This window comes from Acinonyx jubatus, chromosome A2 (assembly GCF_027475565.1).
Source record: "Acinonyx jubatus isolate Ajub_Pintada_27869175 chromosome A2, VMU_Ajub_asm_v1.0, whole genome shotgun sequence".
NCBI lineage: Eukaryota > Metazoa > Chordata > Mammalia > Carnivora > Felidae > Acinonyx > Acinonyx jubatus.
Window position 1 is genome coordinate 16,738,758 of NC_069383.1, and position 25,929 is coordinate 16,764,686.

Genomic DNA, 25,929 nt, shown 5'->3' on the forward strand with positions numbered 1-25,929 from the left:
TTTAGAAGAGTGTGAAAAGGTGGTAGGGATCTTGAGAGAATTACTTTTTTATTTGAAGCTGAGGTTTATACTTGTTTGTTTTCTTCTTCTTAATTTGTCATGTGGTTGATGCTTGATTTTTGACTGTTAAGCCCGCCTTGCCTTTTGGGGAACAAACCCAGCATGGTAATTCCTGATTGATTTTTGGTGGCATTTTGTTTAGGGGATTTGTCATCTCTGTTCATCAGAAGGGCCTTCTCTTTTACTTCCTCATTTTTCTGGTCTGGTTTTGACACGATGGTTATACTGCCACATGAGTTAATGAATATGCTTTATTTTTCTTACTCGCTGGGCGAGTTGTGAAAGGTTGGAATTAACTGGTCTTGGCTTTGCGGATATTGCTTTTTTGTTTCACCTAAAGAGGCTTTATACTCCTTTATTTATAAAGTAACATGAAAGTTGAAATAAATTTCTGCATCTGTGTGGGCCCATGAAGCCACTGCTCAGACTAAGGTAGAGGACCTGTGGCGCTTGCTGAGCTAGGCTGAATGAGTATGGGTTTGTGTTCATAGTCGCCATGGGTCATTTATTGATGACTTGTTAATACTGTTGAGTCTTGCTTTGAGAAACGAACTCAGTGTGTCAATACAGATGACTTTCTTTTGATTTTTACTGCCCCAAATTGAGAAATGTCCCTACAACTATTCAGAAGAGATTTTGGAGAGAACATTAGGCACTCCTCTTTTATCATAAACACATTTGCTTTCAGTGACAGCATTTTTATAGCTCACACAAAACATGGTGTGTATTTTGTTGCCTTGGTGTCGGTAATGAGTTAGTGATCTTACAGGGTTCCTGGGATCAGTATAATTCACATGTGCGTCTCCCTGATAACCTAGCCTATCATCTTGCATATAGTAGGTGGTCACTAAATATCTACTAATCATGTTTCAAAGCTCCGCCCACTATGACTGCAGCTCGTCTATACACTTTCTTCTTACTACCAAACTACAGTTTACCTGCAGTTAAGTCTCTTGATGGCTCACCTAAGACTTGGGTTAATTCCATTTCTCCCATTGGCATGCTTTGCATTTCAGATTTGCTTATCGAAATCCAAACCATCTTAAAAGGGCGTATTGCCACCCTGTCCTTGATATCCTTTGACAAAGATACACTCTGTCCCACCCCCTTATCTTCCTCTAAGAACCACAGGAGCTGCCGGGGATGGAGCACCTGAGATGCCAGGCATATTTTATCTGTTATCTCATTGTAATCTCCAAACAGATTGTAAGCCTGCGGAATAAGTTTCCATAAAGGGAGGATAAAAGTTTCCATTGGGAATAAAAGACGGATTACTTTGTCCAGATCACAGATATACTAAGTGATGGAGTCAATGTGGAGGAAATCTTGCTGCCCAAAGCCTCTTCTCTTTCCATAGTAGTAAAACAAAATTTTTAATGCCTCGTGATTTTCTGTTGTATTAGCATTGTAATTATGATCGGACTTATTAGACTATATGTGTTTGACTTTTGATAAGAGGGTAAAATCATGGCACCTTCTTATAAAGTTTGGAATAGTTGAAATATACAGTTGTAAAATTCCTATTTTTACATATAGGAATTATGGAAATTCCCATTAATACCACAAGCAAGGTATTTTGGATAATAAAAATATATTTCATGTTTTTAAAAATGTTTATGGGGCGCCGGGTGGCCCAGTTGGTTAAGCGTCTGACTTCGGCTCGGGTCACGATCTCACGGTTTGTGAGTTTGAGCCCCGTGTCGGGCTCTGTGCTGACAGCTCGGAGCCTGGAGCCTGCTTTGGATTCTGGGTCTCCCTCTCTCTCTGCACTTCACCCACCTGTGCTCTGTCTCCCTCTCAAAAATAAATAAACTGTAAAAAAAAATTTTTTTAATGTTTATGTTGTGAGAGAGGGATAGAGAGAGAATGCAAGCAGGGCAGAAGAAGAGAATGCAAGGAGGGGCAGAGAGAGAGGAGGGAGAGAATCCCAAGTAGGCCCAGCACTGTCAGTACAGAGCCCGACACAGAGCTCCATCCCATGAATCGTGAGATCACGACCTGAGAGGAAATCAAGAGTCAGATGCTTGACTGACTGAATGTTCCTAACGAATATAAACATAAACATATTTTTAGATACTAGTAAATCAAATCCACGTGTCAAATATTTCATATTTACACCATCAACCTTGAGACAGCTGTCCAGTTCCACTTTTTATTTGTTTTTATTTATTTAAAAAATTTTTTTTTAACATTTATTTTATTTTTGAGACAGAGAGAGACAGAGCATGAACGGGGGAGGGGCAGAGAGAGAGGGAGACACAGAATCGGAAGCAGGCTCCAGGCTCTGAGCCATCAGCCCAGAGCCCGACGCGGGGCTCGAACTCACGGACCTCGAGATCGTGACCTGAGCTGAAGTCGGACGCTTAACCGACTGAGCCACCCAGGCGCCCCTGGTTCCACTTTTTAAACAAATAGTTTTGTATTATTGTCATATCCCATCCAGTACAGACTTGAGATTGGCCAGACCAGTGACTATTAAATTATTTTTCATTTTTGACCAATGAAACTTACACAGAAACCAGTAAGGAAAGTAGGTAAAGCAGAGCTGCTCTAGCCAAAGCAGAGATAAAGGTGAGGGACACGGGAGGCTTTCGACAGACCTGCCCAGGACCCCCTTCATGCCCTGCAGCAGCCCTTGATGGCTCCCTGTGGAAACACCAGTGCTCTAAAAATCACTGCTGTAGCCCAACTTTGTTTTTCTAATGAAAACCAGAGGGGTGTAGTGTGTGTGTGTGTGTGTGTGTGTGTGTGTGTGTGTGTGTGTGTGTATGAAGTCTTTGAGTCTTAGTTCTTAACTCTTAGTACCTTTGTAATAAACACCCCACAGTGAACTAAAGTCCCTAAAATTTTCTATGATACAACAGCAACAAACACAGCCAAGAGGAATCACATCAAGAGTATCTGGATGAACGGTTGAGAGCAGTGTCTGACCCCTGGTGGTAACCTACAGTTTTAGCCACGTTTGTACAACAAGCAACCTTTCCTTTTCTCCCTGATCTTCCCTTGCTTCTCTTCTCCAGAATGAATGACTCTCTGTCTTCCTCTCTCCCAGCTCCCAAGATGTACTCATTTTCTCACCCTCCTTTTGAGGCCCATCTTTGTTGCTTTCTACCCTATACTCTACATTCTAATTACTTTTTGCCACTGAACGTATTACACACATCTTCACACATTTTGCTTGTGTGGTTTCTTCTGCCTGAAGTTCCCTTCTTTCCCTCCTTTCTAAACAGGCTTCAACTTTCTTTTTTTTTTTTTTCAAGAAACAGACAAAAATGCCCCAACTCTTCTAACTCATTCTGACTTGCTGAGCAAAATTACCACTTGGGCGTGTGCACTCAGATAACACTGTGTGTGTAATTTTTCCATAATATTTACCACAGAGAATCTTTGCACTCATTTATCTCTCTTTTCTCCCATTAGAGCTCTTTGAGAGGGAGGCCTGTATCATGTTTGTTTTCCATTTTCCCACGCCCAGCAAAGACCTGGCCCTTAGCAGGTGCTCTACAAATTGGTGAATGGATGTCTAAGGAAAATGTCCTTAAATATCACACTTCTCCAGTAGGTGCCACCACGCCATAAAAATATTTGGGCCTGACGTTTCCCTATATTTGAGGCATGGAGTTATACAAAAGTAAATGGATGCCCTACTTTATCAACCTAACTGATAGGCACTTAGTTAAAATCAAAGGTGGGATGCTGTTGAATTCATTTCTGTGCTGTGAACCGAGTATACCTGAGGTTATGCCTGCATGTGCTTGGGACACAATCTTTTCAAGGCTTAGTGTTTAAATAAGGCAGCTTAACAAGGCCAAAATGAAGGGCTGATTTGGTAACAGATTTCATTATAAGCATAATGCCTATTTATGTGAGACTTTAGGAATTTGAGGCCGTGATCAAGCCATTCGAGAATAAATCAATAGGATGGTTTTGGAAGAGTTAGTGAAAATAAGGAAAAGGAACCTATAAGTAAGGAAAAATAAAATTGAAACTACTAAATTCCCCATAGAAACAAATAGCTCGCAAATGTAGAAGACAGAAAAAATGACCATGATTAAGTACATGCATAATGTGGAAAGATAAAATTACAGTGGCATATTTGTCGAACTGACCGTTTGTAACCTTAGAAGAAAACTACCTCTCTAAATACTCAGCATTTCGTAAGCAAGGTGGAGCAAGCTGACTTAAATTAAAAATAATGAACTCCAAAATCAAGGGTCTTTAGCTCTTTAAAAAAAATGCCTGAATTAAAATGTATTTTAGTTACCCTTGCATCTAGATAACACCCAGCGCTCAGCACGTCCCCCCGGGGATGATTTTCCGTTTCTGTCTGCTTTCCCACTTCCAGTCTTCAACATGATTTTTTTCAAAAATTAACTTCAAGTCAGCATACAGTGTAGTATTGGTTTCAGGCATAGAATTTAGTGATTCATCACTTACATGTAACACCCAGGGCTCAATCCCAACAAGGGCCCTCCCTAATGCCCATCACCCACTTTCCCCACCCCCATCAACCCTCAGTTTTCTGTATTTAAGAGTTTCTTATGGTTTGTCTCCCTCTCTGTTTTTACCTTATTTTTCCTTCCCTTCCCCTAAGTTCATCTGTTGTGTTTCTCCAATTCCACATATGAGTGAAATCATGTATCTTTCTCTGACTGACTTATTTCAGTTAGCATAATACCCTCTAGTTCCATCCATGATGTTGCAAAAGGCAAGATTTCATTCTTTTTCATCACCCAGTAGTACTCCATTGTATATGTATACACACACACACACACACATATACAACACATCTTCTTTATCCATTCATCAGTCGGCGGACATTTGGGTTCTTTCCATAATTTGGCTATTGTCGATAGGCACTGCTATAGACACTGGGGTGCATGTGACCCTTCAAGTCAGCATTTTATATCCTTTGGGTAAATACCCAGTAGTCCAGTTGCTGGGTCATAGGGTAGTTCTATTTGTAATTTTTTTGAGGAACCTCCGTACTGTTTTCCACAGTGGCTGCACCAGTTTGCATTCCCACCAACAGTACAAAAGGGTTCCCTTCTCTCCTCACCCTTGCCAATATCTGTTGTTTCCCAAGTTGTTAATTTTAGCCATTCTGGCAGGTGTGAGGTGGTATCTCATTGTGGTTTCTAATAGGACCTCACAAGGCTCATGGCTTGTATTGTTGGCAGCTTTCTGAAGATGAGAATTTACTTCCTGGCTGGTGTTTGGGAGCCAGTCAACTAGCTAGTGAGGAACCTTAGGAACCCCTGTTGACTTCTTAGTGTCTGCCTTTCAGGACAGTTTTTTATTCTCTACTTGGCTCTGGGCGTTACAATTATAATGTATGTTTTTACTTTGTTTTGTTTTTTTAAGAAAGAAATAACTATAAGAGAGAGTCAGTGGCTAGTAATGATAACAAAAGAAGAGAAATCAAAGGCCTTAAAAATGATTGGTTACTAAATATAATGGTGTAGTGGGCACATGTAATTTTTTCAGTTTTATATGCTACAGTTTATAGAGTCGGTAATATGCCGCTATATTCAGGGGGTGCAAATGAGTAGAGTCTACGGAATGGACGTAGCACAGGAAACTCCAACGATAAAGAAGATAATGTTGCCTCAACGAAGTCTTCATTGAAGGTGAAATCCCTTGTGCTAAACCTCGGGAGGTGATAAGAGTTTGCCAGGTAGAGAGATTTGGGGAAGAACTTCCATTTGCAATGGGATAGCATGAGCAAAAGATCAGTTGACTGGAACACAATGTTCCTGAGTTCAGAGAGTTATAAGTACTTGTTCCTGGCTAAAGACACGTGGCAGTTTTCACGCGTAATCACTAATCTCAAACATGGTGGGACAGACTTTATATCCATGTCTGCGGCTAAAGAAAATAAGTTCCAGAGAAATTAAATGCATTTCTTCATTACCTAGCCCAAGTTGGGATTCAGCCTCAGGTCTGACCTACTGTAAAACTCTTACTTGTTCCTTTGTGTCAAGTTGGAACAGATACAAAAAAAAATTAAGAGGAAACTAGAGCATTTTAAAATTCTAAAAGTCGATCTCCCAGCTACTTTTGATTGTAACAAATGAAAGCAGTAAAGGAATAACACAACCAACCCGAGTCCCTTTTGAACTCATGTGGCTCCAAAAAATAATTGAATAAACACACCTTCACATCACTATCATATTATAAAGGGTATCCAAACTGGTTTCCATTGAATACTTGCTTCAGTTGATTTCTTTTTTCCGTTCTCATTTCTGAATGTTTTTGTGTATGTAGATTTGAATTTGAAGTAGAAAGACATTTTCTTTTTTTTTTTTTAATGTTTATTTATTTTTGAGACAGAGAGAGACAGAGCATGAACAGGGAAGGGTCAGAGAGAGAGAAAGACACAGAATCCGAAGCAGGCTCCAGGCTCTGAGCTGTCAGCACAGACCCCGACGGGGGGCTCGAACTCACGGACCGCGAGATCATGACCAGAGCCGAAGTCGGACGTTTAACCGATTGAGCCACCCAGGCGCCCCTAGAAAGCCATTTTCAAGAAGCCTACACATCCTTGTAAATGCTAATAGGAGTCAGAGGTGAAAGGGCTACATGGTTTGAGTCAAAATGGGTTTCCTACTATATTACCAAGTCAGAACACATGAGCAAAGAACACTATGGGATATCATGTTTAAATTAAATAATCAGTGGTCATTATTTTTCTTGGGAAAGGTAAATATTCCTTAAAGCTATGATTTGAGGGGCACCTGGTTGGCTCAGTCAGTTAAGCATCCGACGTCAGCTCAGGTCAGGGTCTCGTGGTTCGTGAGTTCAAGCCCCGTGTGGGGCTCTGTGATGACAGCTCAGAGCCTGGAGCCTACTTCACATTCTGTCTCTCTTTCTCTCCCTCTCCCCTGCTGATGCCCTGTCTCTCTCAAGAATAAATAAATAAATTTTTAAAAATTAAAAAAAACCCCTATGATTTGGTTTTATTTTTTAATTGAGACTAGATATTAATACAGATTATAAGATGGTAAGATTTCAGGTTTGACTGGGCTGATGACTAGCAAGTCAATAGGAGGGAGAAATTGTTGGTTGTTGGTCAGACCTTAAGCGGATCCAGAGACTGTAGCAGAGTGGAGAGAACGAGGTCGACTGGGAGGAGTGGATGGCTAATTATTGAATTCCAGAAGAATTATAAAAGCTTGGAGACGAAAAGAAGACAATTCCACATCAGAAGACAAGAAGGGATAGTCAAAGTGCTATGGAGGGGGCCATGAGGCAAAATATTTATCAATAAGAGATACAATATTCCTCCGGTTCTTTTTCAGTCATATGGAAGAAGCCATCTGTGACCACCCTGCCTCTTCAACTTAGTCTTTGTCCCATCACCTTTTCACTTTGTTCATAAAATTGACTGTGTCAGAAATTATCTCATTTATGAATTTATTTACTTAGCTGTTTATTTGTTATTCTATGACTTTGCCCACTAAATGTAAGCACCACACGGTCAGCACTCTAGTTCATGTTGATTCCTTGTCCCCCCCCTCCCCGCCCCACAGGGAACACTTTATGCTACAAAGGATGCAACTCTTATATACACAGTTTGTGAATAATTGAGTACATTAATACACCATTTGTGACATTTCAAATATTAATATTAACATTAGTCAATATTTATAAAGTACTTAAAACAGGTCCTTGCATATAGTACAATGAGTGTTTGTTATCTAAGTGAATATCTTCCTGACTAATATGAACTAACCAATCTCCCTGAAACTAAATTAAAATCCCTTCTGATAAATAAGATAGACATTGAATTTTATATTCAGATCATCGGGACCACGATTAATAGTTAATGCTCCTTAGCAGAATTCCTGACTGTAAGTGGTTTTGTTTGATTTTAGGGAACTTATGGTAAATTAAGTCTTTGGCCTTAACTGAATCCCTGTCTTTGTTTATACCCAAGAAAGAGAAATGCAAAGTAGTTGTCTTTCCCTTATACTTCGTGACGTATTGTAGTTCTTTTTTTTTTAATGTTTATTTATTTATTTTGAGAAAGAGAAAGAGCGTACACATGGCAGAAAGAGAGGGAGAGAGAATCCCAGGAGGCTTGGTGCCGCAAAGCCTGACGCGGGGCTTGATTCACAGACGATGAGATGATGACCTGAGCCAAAATCATAGAGCCAGATGCTTAAGTGAGCCACCCAGGCACCTCGCTCCACATTTTGTCGTTCTTGTCAGAACGTATTGAGCTATAATTGGCTGTTTGACACTGTAAACTTTCTTGGAGCGCAGGCTTCGTGAGAACGAGCGAAAGCTTCTCACTGGTCATTGTTATATACTGAGAATACAGCACAATGGCTGGCGTAAGGTAGGTGTCCCAAAATGTTTAATGAAATACTGTGCTAACGGGGAGAGGAAGGAGGTATACTTTTAGAATCCATCTGAATCCTCACATCAAGACAGATCGGCCAGCTTGATAGATACCCAAACTACAACCTATGGACAAGGTTGAAATGCCTGGTTCTTGTAAAAAGTGAAAAGCAAGAAAAGGAAAAAGGGGCTGGAGGAGAAACCTATATAATGAAAGCAATGTAAAAGACATCAGTTTTTAAAAGTAGACGTGTCTAAGGAAGCTCGCTTGAATAAAACCCTCAAGAAGTGCAAAGACGGAATTACTCTATGTTAGCGTTGGTACGGAGCCGTCGTGGGGATGGGGAACATGGTAGAAAGCCTTTGAGTATGAGTGGAAAATTAATTTATCTTATAATTCACTAAGTTGTATACTTTGTGTAGTTGTCTGTATCTTCTGTTTTATTTTACAATAAAAAGGTCAAAAAATCACCATGTCACAGGAGCTTAGGCAAATAGATCACAAAATGTCTAGAAAGGTCTAGTGATACATTAATATATGCTGCAGAAGCATTACAAATCATCCACTGATTACTCTCGTACGTATGACGCTGCTCTAGATTCTGGCTGTTGTCTCCAGCCCGATTTCTTCAGTAAATCTCAGATACCCTGGCTTAGACAGAGGACTGAGAAATCTGTTTAGCATGAATATTAATTCCTCTGTTGGATGCCATGTTTTGGTGATATTTTTCACCAGCAAACTGTTTACTGTGTGGCTCCTGTGGGTTGGGGCCCTGGCCTAGGTGTTTGAAACAAAAAGAGGGGGTTGGAATGATTCCTCTGCACAAACAGCATATAAAGTACAGTTACAAAGTGAGATTCCCACCCCCCCCCCCCCATTTCATACACGTTAAATTTCATTGACATGTTCCTTAATTCTCAACATGGAACCTCTGGACTTCCACAAACTTCAAAAAAAAATATTTCATGGGGCATAAATGTCTTTGAATGTATTTTAACCTAAGAAGTCAAAAGGCAGAATGAATTTGTGCCCTGATAATGCTGAACAAGTCTTTAGTTGACATTAATCAAATCGTATCAGTCTCTTTTTTTTGTTTCTTTCTTTTTTTTTTTTTTTTGGTCTTTTGCTTTTGAATAATATTAGATAGTTTAAAGTGTGATACCTGTTATTTCTCAATAAAAAGAAATACGGTTTTGCAATGTATACAAATAGGGGATCAGTATGTTGTACATCTAAAACTAATATAATGCTATATGTCCATAATCCCTCAGTTGAAAAAGTTACAAGTATTTCCTTGTAGTAAGTAATAAGAGTGGAGGGGTGAATTAACTTTACTGAACAACTAATAAGCCATTTCTTAATGTTGTAGGGTTAGCTCTATGTCTACATCTTGCATTTTCATGGCAAGCCTCTCAAGTAGTTGCTATATTGTTCCAATGGTTGGGATTTGCCCGAGAACATTCCCAAAATTAGGTGGTGGAGCTGAAGTGTGAGCCAGAGCTTCTGTCTCCAGGTCCCACGTTGGTCCTTCCAACCAGGTCACTAAGGGGCAGATTCCAGCATCCTTGTCTTGTGTTTACACCAGACATCGATAGCCTTTTAAAATTCTAGATCCTATTAAAATGCTAACGGAGGAGGAGCCCTCTTTTTCATTCTCATCAGCTCTTTCTCTAGGGAAGAGCTGAGGATTTAATAAACTAACACCTTTCCTTTGAGTTGGTTTCTTTAACTTTCATTTCCTTTCATGTCTGAGCTTTAGATGTATTAGTGATTGAGATTAACTCAACAATAATTTCCAGACCTCACCATCCCTCTATGGCAGTCTTTCACTTTACCATTAAACCCTATGAAATTAAATCTGTCCGGGTAAGTCCAACGAAAGATGGCAGTAAGAGGAGGTGAAAACAAGGAAAAGATTCAAAAGAACGGCTGATTTAGCAGGCTGCCGCCTTCCATTGTTTTATTTCCCCCAGAGCAAAAAAAAAAAAAAAAAAAAAAAGCTATGATCAATGCCCTTGCCTCTGCCCAGCTAGCACCCTGCTGGAGAGCAGACAGGGTTAAACATATACAGGGAGAACTTTTGCCTTTAGTTGATTCTAAGGACAAATAAACCATCAGCCGTGCAAATACCACAAGCAGGGGAACTGTTAGCCATACATGTACTAATTACTCAAGTACTGACTACAGCAGCAGGCGGCAGCATGCTAATTGGGTATTGTTTGGGATCACTTGAATTTGGGGATCACTTTAATCCTTTTCTAAACCCCCTTACTCTCTTAAATAATCTTTACTCATTTTCTCTGGCGAGAAAAAAATCTAAGCTATCAAGATATAGGCTCAGGCAGCATAGTAAGCAAAACAGGAGGAGGAGGGGAAGTGAGAAGAAGAAAGATATTTTCCAACCCAAACCTAGTGCTGATCACATTTCCTATACACAGGTCATTTCCTGTACACATGGACTTGTGTGCATTTTTCCTTCGTGCACCTAAGAAAGCTGAGATTCGCCATTTACCCGTTTCTTAAGATTCTGAATGGTCCTGAATTAATATCAGAAGCAGAGAGGGTACATTTCCATTTTAAGTCTCCAGCTCTCATCCGGTTCCTAACTCTCCTTCCTTCCTCTCAGCCCATACCAGGGGTGAGCCAACTAAGACCCCTGGTGACTCAAAACAATCTTACAGTTAGGAAATTCTGGTCTCTGTGGGACTTTTGCCCTTGAAATTAAGTGATTTAACCTGCTGAAGAGAAAGCTTTTTGAAAATAAATATAAAAGTAAGAATTTAGCAGTGTAAAACTAGGAATGCCAAGGTTACAATTAGCCAGTATCAGCACCTTTCTATTAATAACTGTCTGCCTGTGTTAGTCATGGAAGGAAGCATCCTTTCTATTTCTGCCAGCTGGCCATGGTTCTTCAGGGGGTTCCTAAGGCTCCTGTCCTCTCCTCCTGCTGTATGTATGACAAGGCTGTACAACGATCAGCCCATTGTGTGGCCAGAAAGCTCACTCACGAGCTGTGCTTTCTCAGTGGGATTTCTGAATTTTCGAATGACTCTAATTCACAATCTAAATGCTTCAGGTATCTGTAGATCATCATTGAACATAAAGGCAAATTCTAACTTGGAAGGAAATACATCAAAAGTTCTGAAGGTAAAAGTTAATTTACCCTCTAAGAAAACTCCAATGAAATCTCTCTGCGTCCAAAGTGGCGAAGTCACTGTGAGCAGGTTCTTGCACAGCCTTCGGAGAAAACAACAGAAGACCTCCACTTTGATTCACTTTGCACCTAACAACTTTACGTGATATTCAAATATATGATAATGTATAGCAGCATGGATGCACAGGGCGGTCAACTCCAGGAAGCCTTGCCAGCCAGTAAGTCTAGACTGGCTCTTCAAATCATTCGTGCCCAACGGAAGGCACAGGAAAAGTCTTAGAATCAATAGGAACGTTTCTGAGTGACCAGCAGTGAGGTATAGTTATACAAATTTAGCATTAGGAGGATGAACAAAGCATCTAGGATTAGATTTTAGTAAGTGATGAGGATGGCGAGTAGCTAATTAGGAGTTAAGAGTCAGTGAAAGGACCAAATGATCAAACTGTTCATTTTAATTGGTAAATGAAATACACTTCATTCATATGATAGAGTCCCAAGTCATCGATTGAAAAAGAAATACTAATAAAGGGTAGCATTCCAATATCACAGAAAGGGAGACAGATTCACTGACAAGGATATCATCTCACAGATGATTTTGAATGAGAAATTGCAGAACAGAACGATCTCAATCCTGTGTGTGTGTGTGTGTGTGTGTGTGTGTGTGTGTGTGTGTGTGTGTAGGTTTTATTGTTCACACTCAAATGTAAAAATCACTCTTCTAGAAAAACAAAATGCTCAGAGCTAATAACCATGGGTGACCATGTTGACAATTGGCTGTCACAAGTGACTTCAAGTTCCAGGGGAACCTTTCTAATGTTGTTCTGAGATTTTTGATTCATACCAAATGTGGAGAATTTCAAATTACAACCAGTGTAATCTCTTCATTAAATCCTAGAATTTAGATGACTTTTCGATTTTACGTGAGCTTGCAAGTGTGTTTGAAATGAACCAAAGCATGCTGGCTCTACCTCTGTCTTGTGATGCACTCTTTGGTAGACCAATGAATAATGGACCAGCGATGATGAAATAATCATGGGAAACTAAAAAATAAGATGTTGCTCATTATGACACATGCCCATCTAAAGATAAAGGCAAACCATACACTGGCACAGATAATCCGTTAATTGTGTCCATTCAAATTACCCATGTGGACTCTAACACCGTGGTTGTTTCTAGGAATCCCGCGTAGTTATGAAGAAGACTATAGTTACTGGCATTACCATATGTCACCATCAGCGAGATTAACTGCGGGAGTCTAGTCAAAAGCATGCCATGAAAATTCTTTGGCTTCCGTAATTCTCGAGTCGTGCTTAGCAAACGATTGGGTGTGAAGTTCTTACGTGGAGAAGTGTTGTTATCTTTGTCAGTGGATACCTGACTAATTGCAGAAGAACACTTCGTTGGCTGACGGAGGGAAAAGAGAGAGTTTTGCCCAAGAGCAAATGATGCAAATCTCCCTAAAATCTAACATCCTAGAAATGGAAAATGGGGCCCTGCAGTAAGGGGTTCCACGAGCCTTTCTCTCTGCCTTAGGTGGACACCACCTTCTTCTGTGTCTCTGTTTATTCCCAGAATGCAGTCCCAACAGTACCTGCAGCAGCGTCGAAAATTGGCAGCTGCCTTCCTGGCATTCATTTTCATTCTGGCAGCCGTGGACACGGCTGAAGCGGGGAAGAAAGAGAAACCAGGTAAGCAGTAGGGTTACGAAGGCAAGACTGTTTATGGATTAACATCCATCTGATCCAACTTCCTGGGTTTTGTCCTCCCTCCCTCCCTCCCTTCTTTCCAAGTATTTAGAAGAACCTAAGGGACACCTCCACCCCCATCGATCTCCCCTCCACCAGCCCTAAAATATAGATGACGATGATTAACATAATGATCATATTAGTAGCCACTCTGTACGGAACACTGACCAGCAAGCAGGTGTTTTATTTCTGTTGCCCCTCTCCCTCAAAGAGAGTCCTGCAAGGAATTTTTGATGTATGTTATCTTAATAAAGGGGCAAACTGAAGCTCAGAGCAGTATAGCACCTTTTCTATGTCACTTCCAGTGTCAGAAATAGCAGGCTGTAGGGCTGGGAGTCTGTTTAGGTCTGCGATCCACCTCACTCATCTTACATTATTCCAGCTCTACGACAGAGAAAGGAACATTGACTTGCCTTACAAGTCATTGAGTAGCCTTACAAATGGCTAATCTGACAGCCATTACTTCTAACAGAATATTTCCTGATTTTTTCGTTTCGCTGTTTTTGACCATCCTTTACAGAAGTGTTTGCTTCTAAAAGGAGCTGTCATCAAATCACTTGTACAGTCCCTAGCACATGGTAAGAGTTCAGTTAACGTTCTGTCTCCTTCAGTTTTCCTTGTCCCTTCTCTGGATCATTCGTTGAGCCAATCATCTGGCTAAGATGTATCAAGTTGCCAGTATTTACTGGACAGCGAAGAAGGAGGTAGAAAGCACAGACCTCACAACCTCACGCCCTGGAATGAGCTTGGTTAGAGGAATCAGGGTTTTCCAGGTGTTGACTGTCCGTCCTCCCTCCCTCCCTCCCTCCCTCCCTCCCTCCCTCCCTTCCTTCCTTCCTTCCTTCCTTCCTTCCTTCCTTCCTTCCAGAAAAAAAAGTGAAGAAGTCTGACTGTGGAGAATGGCAGTGGAGTGTGTGCGTGCCCACCAGCGGGGACTGTGGGCTGGGCACCCGAGAGGGCACCCGGACTGGAGCTGAGTGTAAGCAAACCATGAAGACCCAGAGATGTAAGATCCCCTGCAACTGGAAAAAGCAATTTGGAGGTAAGTCCCACTCCTGTTGTCCCGTTGATTAAATCGTATGCTCTGCGATAATGCTTGCATTTTTTCCCTCAGATATTTTTTGGGTTTTTTTTTTTGAGGTTGACTGCTATCTATCTATCTATCTATCTATCTATCTATCTATCTATCTATCTATCTATTTTGAGTAGCACTTCCCACCTCCATCACCTGTGACAACTAAAAATGTCTCAGGTATTGCCAGATGACCCTTGGGGTCAAAACAGTCCCAGATCGAGAACCACTGCTGTACCAGTCAGGACGTAAACTATATACCCTTGACCCCTCCTAAGGGTGCATCGATCTCTCTTCTTTCCTCTTCTTCTTGGATTTCTCATTCCTTTTTCCTTCCTTCCCCCTTCTCTTGTTTATTCTCCTCCTTCTCCAGGCTGCTTTCTGTGACTTTCAGGCCTCCTCTCCATTTCCATCTTTCCCCACCATCCACTGTGATTAATAGACTGACTTCTCAGTTCCAGCAAGACTGTTTATAGCCACTTTTCACAGACTTTTCTCTCATTGACTATTGCCATGCTCCTGCTGGCCTCATCTGCCTATTTGGGAAGGAGTCCTTCAATACTTCCAACCTTTTTTGTTTGTTTGTTTTAGAGATCATGAGCAGGGGAGAGGGGCAGGAGGGAGAGGAGAGAGGACAGAGAGAGAGAGAGAGAGAGAGAGAGAGACACTTAAGCAGGCCCCAAGCTCAGCACGGTGCTAAAGCAGGGCTCAATCCCACGACCCTGAGATTGTGACCTGAGCCAAAATCAAGAGTTGGATGCTCAACTGACTGAGCCACCCAGGCACCCCAACACTTCCAACTTTTAAACCCACTATTGAACATCCAGATGACCTGTTTCTTCCACATTCCAGACTTTCTGTCTCTCTTGGCCATGGTAGTTCACAATGCCCCAAATGTTCTTACTCTTTGCGAAAATGTATTCTGACCTGTAAGTCAGTGAAGAAGGACAATGGGTATACTCACTGTATTTTTTTTCTTTCTCTATAACCTTTGGGGTACTTTTTATGAATGGTGGTAACTTCTATAAGGGCACTGTGAAATTCAGATACATTTGGTCTTACATATACATGGGTCCCCTAAAGACCCTACGGAAAGTTTTTAAAAGTATGTCTTCAAGAATGTATACCTAGACTTTATAAAGAACTCTCAAAACTAAGAATCCAATTAGAAGGTGGGTAAAAGATAGGGACAAACATTTTGCCATAGGCAAAATACAGGTGGCAAATAAACAACTGAAAAAAGCGTTGAACTTCTTTTCCCTGTTAGGGAAAAGGAAGTGAAAACCAGTGAGATGTCACTGTATACTACGCATCCATCAGAATAACTAAAATTACAAATAACACCAAAGGCTAGAGAGGATGTAGGGAAACTAGATCACTCATACTTTGCCGATGGAAATGTAAAACGGTATAGCCACATTAAAAAAAAAAAAAAAGAGGATGGCAGTCTTGTTATAAGACCAAACATCTGTTTACCATACAATGCAGGCTTCACTTTTGGCCATTTGCCCTAGAGGAATGAAAACTTCCATTGCTATAAAACTCTGTACACGGATAGTAAAGAGCAGCTTTATTTATGACAGCTAAAACCTGGAAACAACCCAGATTTCCTTCAACGGGTGAGTGCTGAAACCGTAATACATTCCCATCCCACCATGGGATACTACCCGGCAATAAAGAGAAACTCACTGTTGAAACACACAACTTGGATGGACACCCAGGAAATTATGCTGCGTGAAAAAAGCCAATCTCAAAAGGTTACCTACTGTATGATTCTATTTACATAACGTGTTTGTTTGTTTGTTTGTTTAGAGTGAGAGGCAGGGCAGAGGGGAGGAGGGGGAGAGAGGAAATTTCAAGTGGGCTCCATGCTCAGTGCAGAGTCTGACAGGAGGCTCGATCCTACAACCCTGGGAACATGACCTGAGCTGAAATCAAGTCGGACGCTCAACCGACTGAGCCACCCAGGCGCCCCTACGTAACGTTCTTAACATGACAAAATTATAGAGATGGAGAATGGATGAGTGATTGCCAGGGGTTAAGGAGATCTAGAAGGGAGGAAGATGCCTAGGCTAAGGCTAGGAAAGGATTCACCAGAAGGACTCCTGTGTTGGAGCTCTTTTGTATGTTAATGGTATTGATATTCACTCATATCTGCACATGTGGCCAAGTCGCAGGGAACTAAATGTGTGCACACATGCATATACACAAATGAGTGCGTGTGAAATTGGCAGGGCCTGAATAACTTTCGTGGAATGTATGTATCCCTGTTCATTTCCTGGTTGCGCCAGCAGGCTCTGGTTATGTAAGATCATCACAATTGAGGGAAATTGGCTGAAGGATCTAGGGATCTTTCTATATTACTTCTTGCAACTGCATGTGAATCTACAGTCCTCTCACTGCAGAAAGTGAAAAACAAAAGTGTGCCTACTTCTCTGGCACTCCTAGAGGAGCTCAAAGATTTCTGTTTGGTCCTACCCTGCCTTTAGCGGAGTGCAAATACCAGTTCCAGGCCTGGGGAGAATGTGACCTGAATACCGCCTTGAAGACCAGGACCGGAAGTCTGAAGCGAGCCCTCCACAATGCGGACTGTCAGAAGACAGTCACTATCTCCAAGCCCTGTGGCAAGCTGACTAAGCCCAAACCTCAAGGTAGGTCCCCGTTGTCATGCCCTACTTGTCATAGGCACACACTGATAGACTCCGGCAGGATCCTCAGATGTGGAAACTCCAATTTTCGGAAGGGGGATCTTAGGCGAATTACCTTCACAGAGAGATTGAAAACACGCTGTATATGGAGTGTCACGCCAGTGCTTTTCGGCAGGCAGCTGAGTTCAAATTGGAGTCCTTTGCACAGAAGGGGAGTGGGGGCTGGGATGGGAACAGGCTCCCAGCACAAATCAACAACTTAGCAGAATGGGCCAATTAAGACAGTTGTCATATGGTGACTATATATTCCAAGCCCTAAACTGGGGCTGCCTCCTGACAAGTATGAATACATTTATGAAGATCATGAAGCAGAAAATTTAAAATCCGATCTCTCCTAGATTATGCAACATACAGAGTTTTCATGAAGTCAGCTACTTTATTTTACATTTTTCCTTTCTCCACTGCATAAGTTGATAGGTCCTATATTTCTTATCCTTCGTTCAGAGCCTTTATTTTTTTTTTTAGTTGGATGTTTACCACCTTACATTTATCATGGAATTTTTAAATTATGTAGAACCGTCTTCCTGTTCGCTCCCAGAAAGTTACACTCTGCTCCCATGCCGGGGAAAGTAAACCAAAACAAATATCCCAGGCGTGGTTTCGTACAAATAGAATCCCAGCTGAGGGGGGACAAGGAGGTGTTAAACTCTCATTTCACTATGGGCTGAGCTATGCCCCTCCCCCATCAATTCAAATGTTCACGTTCTAACCCTCAGTACCCCAGAATGTGACTGTGTTAGGAGACCAGGCCTTTAAAGAGGTAAAGTTAAATGGAGATGTATGAGTGGGCCCCAGCCCAGTCTGGCATACAGAGAAAGGAGATTAGGACACAGACACATACAGAGGGAAAACCATACAAAGACACAGGGAAGAGATGGCCATCTACGAGCCAACAAGACACGTCTCGGAATAAATGAACACTGCTGACAGTCGATCTCCGACCTCTGGCGTGTAGAACTCTGAGAAAATAAATTTCTCTTGTCGAAGCCACCCACTCGGTGGTACGAGGCATGGCAGCCTTCACAAATAAACACAGCATGTCTCAGGGAACTCTCAACTGTCTCCTTGGCCTCTGCCCGTATTTGAGCTCTAAATGGACCTGCAGATACACACTGGTCAGATTAAATGCAAGGAGACACTCAGAAAAATGAACACGAAACCCTCATAAATGAGAATAGAAGAAAAAATGCCTCCAGAAGTCAGGATTGACTAGCTAGCTGCGAATAGGCAGAAAGGACTCATATTATAGGCCTTTGGTCTCTGATGGAGTTGTCCATGGACATGGTTACCCACAACTGCAGGGTGGCTGGAATCTAGGATTCAGGATGCCCCCTTTCCAGGTCATGGGAATCTGCTGGTCATGGTGAAAGGCATGATGTGGGGCTGGAGTCAGTGTCCGAGTGTGGGTGCCAGCTTTGTAAGTGTTACTTGTCTGGAGACAACTACACAGATCTGATGAAAATTGGTGGCCATATCTATCCAGTGAGACATTTCCAAAACCAGGAGAACTCAGAGATACAGTTTTCAAATTAATTTATTTGTAAGCCAGTCAGAGAGGGGCGCCTAGGTGGCTCAGGCGCTTAAGTGTCCAACTTCCGCTCAGGTCATGATCTCACAGTTCATGAGTTGGAGCCCCACACCGGGCTCTGTGCTGACAGCTCAGAGCCTGGAGCCTGCTTCAGATTCTGTGTCTCCCTCTCTCTCTTTCTGCCCTCCCCTGTTCGTCCTCTCTCCCTCTCTCCCTCTCTCTCTCTCAAAAATAAGTAAGCATTAAAAAAAAAAAGCCAGAGAACCCAAATACTCAGCGTAAATAGAGAGTGGGAAGGAAAAGGAATTAAAGAAGCCTCCATGCTATACCACAGTGGTTCTCCATCTGGCCTGAGCATTAGAATTTTCTCTGAGAACTTATAAAAATCCCAGTGCCCAGGCATAACCCAGACCAGCCAGATCAGCATCGCTACCTTTGAAAATTAAGATGTTCCTAAAAAGATTTCAGTATCAGCCACAATCTAGAAATACTGCGCTAATATGAAGTTCATAGAGACCACACATAGGCATGTACACAATCTGTTCTTGTTTTTTCCTCTGGGTGAGAGAAACTTCAGTTTAATAAATAGGGGAAGAAAAAATGAGAGAAGGATTAGGTGGTAGGTGGTGGGGGGGGGGTGTGCTGGGTAGATATGGAAAATGTTGAAAAGTTTGGAATAAATTGGACAAAGTGGGGACATGATTCAGAAAGACCCTTCAGGATATTTGGTAATTCACTAGGTGAGGACTTCTTTTGGCTGGTGGATAGTTGACCTTTTACATTTTTACGTTTTCTCATCCAGTGATACGCAATGAAGGTTAAAAGTTTGGCTCAGGCTTTCACTTTGAAAACTGGCGGTAAAAATATTTCAAGTTGGTAAACATTTAATTTGTTGACATATCAAAAATTAAGGTATATGATTAGTTAAAAATGGGATTAGCCTGAGTGAGTTATATATTTCACAGTACTATGTAAAGCCCAACACTGATGTGCAAAGGTGACTCGCAAATGGAAGAATACACGTTCTAGAGCATGATTTCTTCTTCCTATAATTTTAATTCCAGTTCAGTTAATATACCATGTCCTGTTAGTTTCGGGTGTACCGTATAGTGATTCAACACTTTGATACATTACCCAATGCTAATGTAATCGCACTCCTTAATCCCTATCGCCTGTGTCACCTTCCCCACACCCCCCCACCCCCACCTTCCTCTCTGGTAACCACCAGTTTGTTGCCTACATTTCAGAGTGGTTTTTGGTTTGTCTCTTTTGTTTCTTTGCTTGTTTTCTTTCTTAAAGTCCACATATAAGTGAAATCATATGGCATTTGTCTTTTCTCTGACTTCTTTTGCTTAGCATAATGCTCTCTGGCTCCATCTTGCAAATAGCAAGATTCCATTCTTTTTTTATGGCTGAAAAATAATCCGCTGTATATATTCACCACCTCTTTTTTTTTTTATCTACTCATCAATCGACGGACATTGGTTTGCTTCCATATCTTGGCTATTGTAGATAATGCTACTATATACACGTAGGGGTGCGTATATCCCTTTAAACCAGTGTTTTTGTACTCTGGGTAAATACCTAGTAGTGTAATTACTGGATCAAAGGGTAATTGTATTTGTAAGTTTTTGAGGAATCTCCATATTGTTTTCCACAGTGGCTGCACCAGTTTGCATTCCCACCAAGAGTGCAAAAGGGTTCCTTCTTCACGTCCTCGCCAACACTTGTTATTTCTTGTGTTTTTGATTTTAGCCATTCTGACAGGTGTGAGGTGATGAGGACTCATTGTGGTTTTGATTTGCAATTCCCCGGAGATGAGTGGTGTTGAGCATTTTTCATGTGTCTGTTGGCCATTTGTATGTCTTCTTTGGAGACATGTCTGTTCATGGGTTCTGTCCATTTTTAATTGGATTATTTGTTTGTTGGGTGTTGAGGTGTGTAAGTTCCTTTTTGGATACTAACCTTTTATTGGATATGTCATTGACAAATATCTTCTGCCATTCAGTGGGTTGTCTTTTGGTCTTGTTGACTGTTTCCTTTACTGTGCAAAAGCTTTTCATTTTGATGTCGTCCCAGTAGTGTATTTTTGCTTTTGTGTCCCTTGCCTCCGGAGACGTATCTAGAAAAATGTTGTCACGGCTGATGTCAGGGAAATGACTGGGCTCTCTAGAACATTATTTCTATAACTGTTCTGGTACACATCTACCAGAGTATAACTTTCAGGAGGACAGGGACCTGACCGGTTTTGTTCTCTACTGTATCCCTTTTGCCTAGAACAAGGAGTAGGACATAGTAGGTGCTGATTAAATATGAGTATAACAGATAAATGTTAGAAGCAAAAAAAAAGGTTTCACACATTACACTTACAAATGTGGAAGCTGCAGTAAAGAAGTTATTTACGTAATATTTTCATTAAGTTATACAATTATAAATTATGTCCTTCCTTTCTTGAGGAAAGAATAACCCATCAGGGCTTCCTGCTATTTTAGCTCAGGACATGAACAGGAAAGAGGGAGATAGCGAACCCACTCGTTTTGAGTCAGGCACTGTTATAGGCACTTCTCATTTCAGCTTCAAAGCAGTTCTGTGCAGTGCATTGTATTTATCCTACTTTAGATCTGAGAACGCACACGCCCAGAGAGGTTAAGCCACTTGCCTCACGTTTCACAGCTTCTAAGTGGTGATTCAAATTTAAAGTCAGACTGACCCCAAAGACCCAGTGCCTTTTCAACTGCACCATGCTTCCCCTGGGTATTATACATTCATGAAACTTTGGTCATGTTAGATAAATCCCACTGTCTAGGATCATTACCTTGTCTGTCATCTGATGTAACCCTGATGGAATAAGTGAGGACAGAAAACATCAGTGATTCTTCTGAATCCACTCTGTTTAGGAATAGAATCAGCTCCATGTTTCCTTCTTTTCTGACTCCATTTTCCTCCTTTGTAGCCCGGTCCCTGAACTCATAGCCAGAAAGTACTTTTTTCCCACCACTGTCTTTCTCATCAAATACATCATCGGGTTCTGGTCTTTTGTCTGCTTTTTTTTCCCCATTGTTTTTTAAACATTTATTTATTTTTTGAGGGACAGAGACAGAGTACGAGCAGAGGAGGGGCTCCAGGCTCTGAACTGTCGGCACAGAGCCCGATGCCAGGGCTGGAACCCACGAACCATGAGATCATGACCTGAGCCAAAGTCAGATGCTTAACTGACTAAGCCACCCAGGAGCCCCTGTCTGCTTTTTTAAAAAAATCTGTTTGTTTCATAAAACTTGTTGGTTTGATTTCTGTCCTCTTCTGTTTTGGAAAATGGTAGTGGCTTGATATGCAAACTGTGTGACTTTCAGTGTGGAAAACATGTTCTTTAAATTTCAGAATGGAACATAAAGGTATTGGTAAGGCTGTGATTACCAGGCATTAAACTGAGGAAACTGGAGGGTATTGTTGTGACTTGATTCCTAACAAGGCCAAAAATTTAGAAGACTTGCTGGGGAGAGAGGGCCCTTAACATCGAGAAGTGGTACCTTGAACTCTAGGAAATTACTAAATATCCCACTTGGTTTGGTTAAAAATTGCCTTAGAATTCACCACACTCCAGTCTATTGGATAGAAGTGGTTCTTCCTTTTGCTATGTCGGTATCATACAAACTCCACACTCTGGCCTTGGGACAATTTCAGTGATACTAGATATGAAGTTAGAAACTCTTATCAAAAGATTCTCTTGTGTTGGAACCCCACTTAATCCGAGGAGAGGTTTTAGTCCTCCACTTCTGTATTTTATACCCAGAAGGAGAGAGAATATCGATATTCTTATGTAGATGTAAGAATTGAAAGGTGCATGACTAGAGTATAGCTTTCTTGGGGATGGGGATGGGGACAGGACTGCTCTGGGGAGGTCACTGAGTGAAAGATTATAACTGGAATCTTCTGAATTGCTGTCAGAATTGGCCAGGGATAAATTGGCGAGCAATTGTGTTGGGCACTTGAGATTTTAATTTCTTAGGAAGAGAGGTTGAGAGTATTAATTACAATTACTAATTCAAGAAACCCTGTATCTGTGAGGGTTTTTAGCTGCAGCGAGATCTCTACTGTAGCTAGTTAAGCAGAAAGGGGGTTATTCAAGGGTATTATATAGCTCACTAGAATTTCCAGAAGGGCCAGAAGATTTGAGTTGGATCCAATAATATTACAGCAGAAGGCAACAGAACTAAGAGAAATGTCTAATCATGCCAAATGTGACTGATGTAGCAGAAGCCCTGCTGCTAAAATTACCCACAGTTCAGCACACGTGCTAAGAACTGAACACTGGAAACACCATACCTGTGCCCTCAAAACTAGTTACGTCTGCTCCTTTCTTGCCCAAGTATCCAATCTCCCCAAATTTGGCCTCTTTTTTTCTGGTTGCTGACCGCTACCTCTAAGACTCAAAACGTGCCTGCTTGATGGAAACTGGGCCACATATAAAATCCTCCTGCAAGGGACTCTGGGAAATATGTCTTTAACTTTCAAAACTCTGCCTATAAGTGTGAGAAGAGCAGCTGAAGGGGTTCTTGAGTTGGTATTGAGTGAGCAGTTGGCCAGGGAGTGTGCGGGAACGTTGGAATGTGTTGAAGTACGCGACCAAACTGAACCTAACCCTTACTCGTATTGATGACATTTCTTGGAGAAGTTGCTAAGAGTATCCTCTATTGGTAGAGTTATCCCACTGTAAAGAGAGTGGGTCTCTCCCTGTTGGAACCACCAGGAGGTGTTTTTTGTCAAGTCATTACACTCTTTTCAGTTTGAACAAAATCTGCGGGGATGACTGAGCTGTGGACAAGTAATAAAAAAGTAGGAACCATGGCCAGTCTGTGCTGACAGTGCTGCTTACCTGATCGGAGCAGAGAAGCCTTCAGAGGGCAAACAACCTGTCTCTAAACCACAGTGTTTCTCAGTAGTCCCCTTGGAGAACGGGCTTACTATAGAATTAGAAGATGGCCACCTGTGAGAGAGCTGTGGCCCTATTGGCAGACCTGTCTGTGTGAGCAGGTGCCGCCCAGTGGAGTAGGCTTCTGGTGGTTATCACTGGAGTGCAGAGTCTAAGCTGAGGCTGAGTAGGGGCTTGTGCAGAAGGCTTTCATACAAGCTGAGATTTTCCTAGGGACTGCTGCATCTGATGTGGCCTAGTGATTATCTTGGAACATTCTAGAATCTTGACCTGTTGAAATGGAAATTATTAGCTGTTACTCTTTAAACAAGACACGTCAATAAAGGATATTGTGGGGTACCTGGGTGACTCAGCTAAGCGTCTGTCGATTTGGGTCATGATTTCATGGTTCGTGGGATTGAGCCCAATGTTGGGATCCAAGCCCTGCTTGGGATTCTCTGTCTCTCAAAAAAAATGGGGGTATTGTGAACCCTTTTTTTTTATATTGACAGGCCAGATGACATTTGTGTCCACCTCCAAGTTTGCCTGGCAGAAGGGTACTGTGGGACAGGCAGAGGTGGGAGCACATGAGCGGGTGTCTGTGCTACAGGTTGGTCAGGGAACAATGTCAGTCCTCCTGCTGTCCTGTCCACCAGTTCATGCTCTGCTGTTACCAGATCCTCCTTAAATTCCCCTGCTCATGAGAACCCCAGTTCCTTTTTTTTTCTTCCTAGCTGTTTCTAAAAGTTTTGCCATCTCGCTCCTCTTTTTTTGGACAGTTGCCTGGCTCTCTCTTATGTCTGACAATTTGTCTTTAAAGATCAAAAGAACGGCAACTGTTTAAGTGCAAGACTCAGCTGTGTGCAGGGCATAGCACTTGGCAGACGATTGAAAGGGGCTCAGTAAAGGGATATTCCCAGCGTTCTCAGCTCCCCCAATGCTAAATAGATTTTTCTGTTACTGAAACTCCCAACAATTCTTTCTGGATTCTGGGCTCCGACATCCCTTAGCAATGAACATGCCCACACTCTGTGGATGAGTTTAGCTCGGCTGAGCGACTCTGTGCTATGTTAAGAGAGGTGAAAGGGAGTCTGGGACCCGCTCCCTTCTTCCTGAGACCCTGACAGGGCTCGTGGTTGCTGCCCTTGCATTTTTCCAGAAAGAGAAGCCTGGGGAACTTTGCAGGGATTTTGTTCTTCTGGATCAGAGGGAAACACTCTGATGTGGTTAGGTCTTAAGGTTTGATTTCTTCTTTATTCTGCTGTGGAAGAGTCTGTCAGCATCTGTATTTCCCATTCATGATACTGTCATTGAAGGTAGAAAGTCTAATTCTGCCCCTTTCTTATTAGAAGAACAGTTTTGTCTTCTGTAAATGAGAGTCTACAATGAATACCTCAATTAATGACAGGAAGATGTGAAAATGCTGAATAAATGTGCAGTGATTTTAAGACTGTTTCCTTCCTTCCAAATGAAATTCTTGAGGTGGGTGTTTCCCTCACTACCTTTCTGGGCAAAAGAACTATGGTGATAACAGCAGTAGTAATTATAATTAATATTTTTGGGGAGACTGATATGTTTTGAATACATGTCAGTACATTGCATATACCTTGTGTCATTGAATAATCACAGAAACTCTGTGAAATAGTCACTATCGTCATTCCTAATATTACATATGAGGAAACTGAGCACAGAGACGTTAGATGCTTAGCATGAGGTTGTACAGCCAATAAGCAGAGGGGCCAGGCTTAAAAACAAGGCAGTCCTGCCTCTAGACCTCCAGCATTATGCGCAACAACCCCTTTTCCTGTATCTCCTCCATACAGGTACCTCGGTTCCTTATCTAAGAAGGAATGAATTTCAGACCCAGTGCTAAAATCCCTCTTTTATCATAGCTTTCCATCAGCAACAGAATCAGATCCTGGGTCTTTCGCAGGACATCTTGCGCAGGCATCATCTGGCTTCCCTCTTGCCTGATTCCTGCTCCAGACATTGCCCATAATATCCACCCAAGTCACTCCACACCCAGGAGATGGACGGCTGAGTGGCCCATGCATTCTTACATATCCACCTCTCTGCGCCTGTAGTTTGAGAAACCTGAAGCCTCCTCTCCTTCTGTACTTCATACATTTCATTCTGTAAAATCTGGCGTGTTCATTTGGCAAGTATTTATTGAGTGGGTACTATGTGCTCGAGTTCGCACCAGGGATAAGCTAGTGACCTATGTGGACCCATAGTGTGGTGGGAAAAGCAGAAGGATAAATCCTAAGGTACTGCCGAGAGTGACAGATGTTATGAAAGAGAGAAGCATACGGTCCTCTGGCATTATTTCCTCTTATTCATTTATTTATAAGAGCTATGAAGAGCCTGCAATGGAGCAGGCCATACGTCAGGTGCTGGTGATATTAA

At 41.8% G+C, this 25,929-nt stretch overlaps 1 protein-coding gene across 2 annotated transcripts in view; it reads left to right on the top strand.

The window, feature by feature from the left end:
• Nucleotides 1–25,929, top strand: part of PTN (pleiotrophin) — a 100,502-nt gene that overhangs the window by 62,353 nt on the left and 12,220 nt on the right. For both annotated transcript variants that reach the window (XM_015073042.3, XM_027075554.2), the window contains exons 2-4: nucleotides 13,134–13,249; nucleotides 14,175–14,348; nucleotides 16,868–17,029. In XM_015073042.3, coding sequence (XP_014928528.1) covers nucleotides 13,135–13,249; nucleotides 14,175–14,348; nucleotides 16,868–17,029 — 451 coding nt within the window. In that variant the 5' untranslated portion in view covers nucleotide 13,134. The remainder of the gene's footprint in view (nucleotides 1–13,133; nucleotides 13,250–14,174; nucleotides 14,349–16,867; nucleotides 17,030–25,929) is intronic.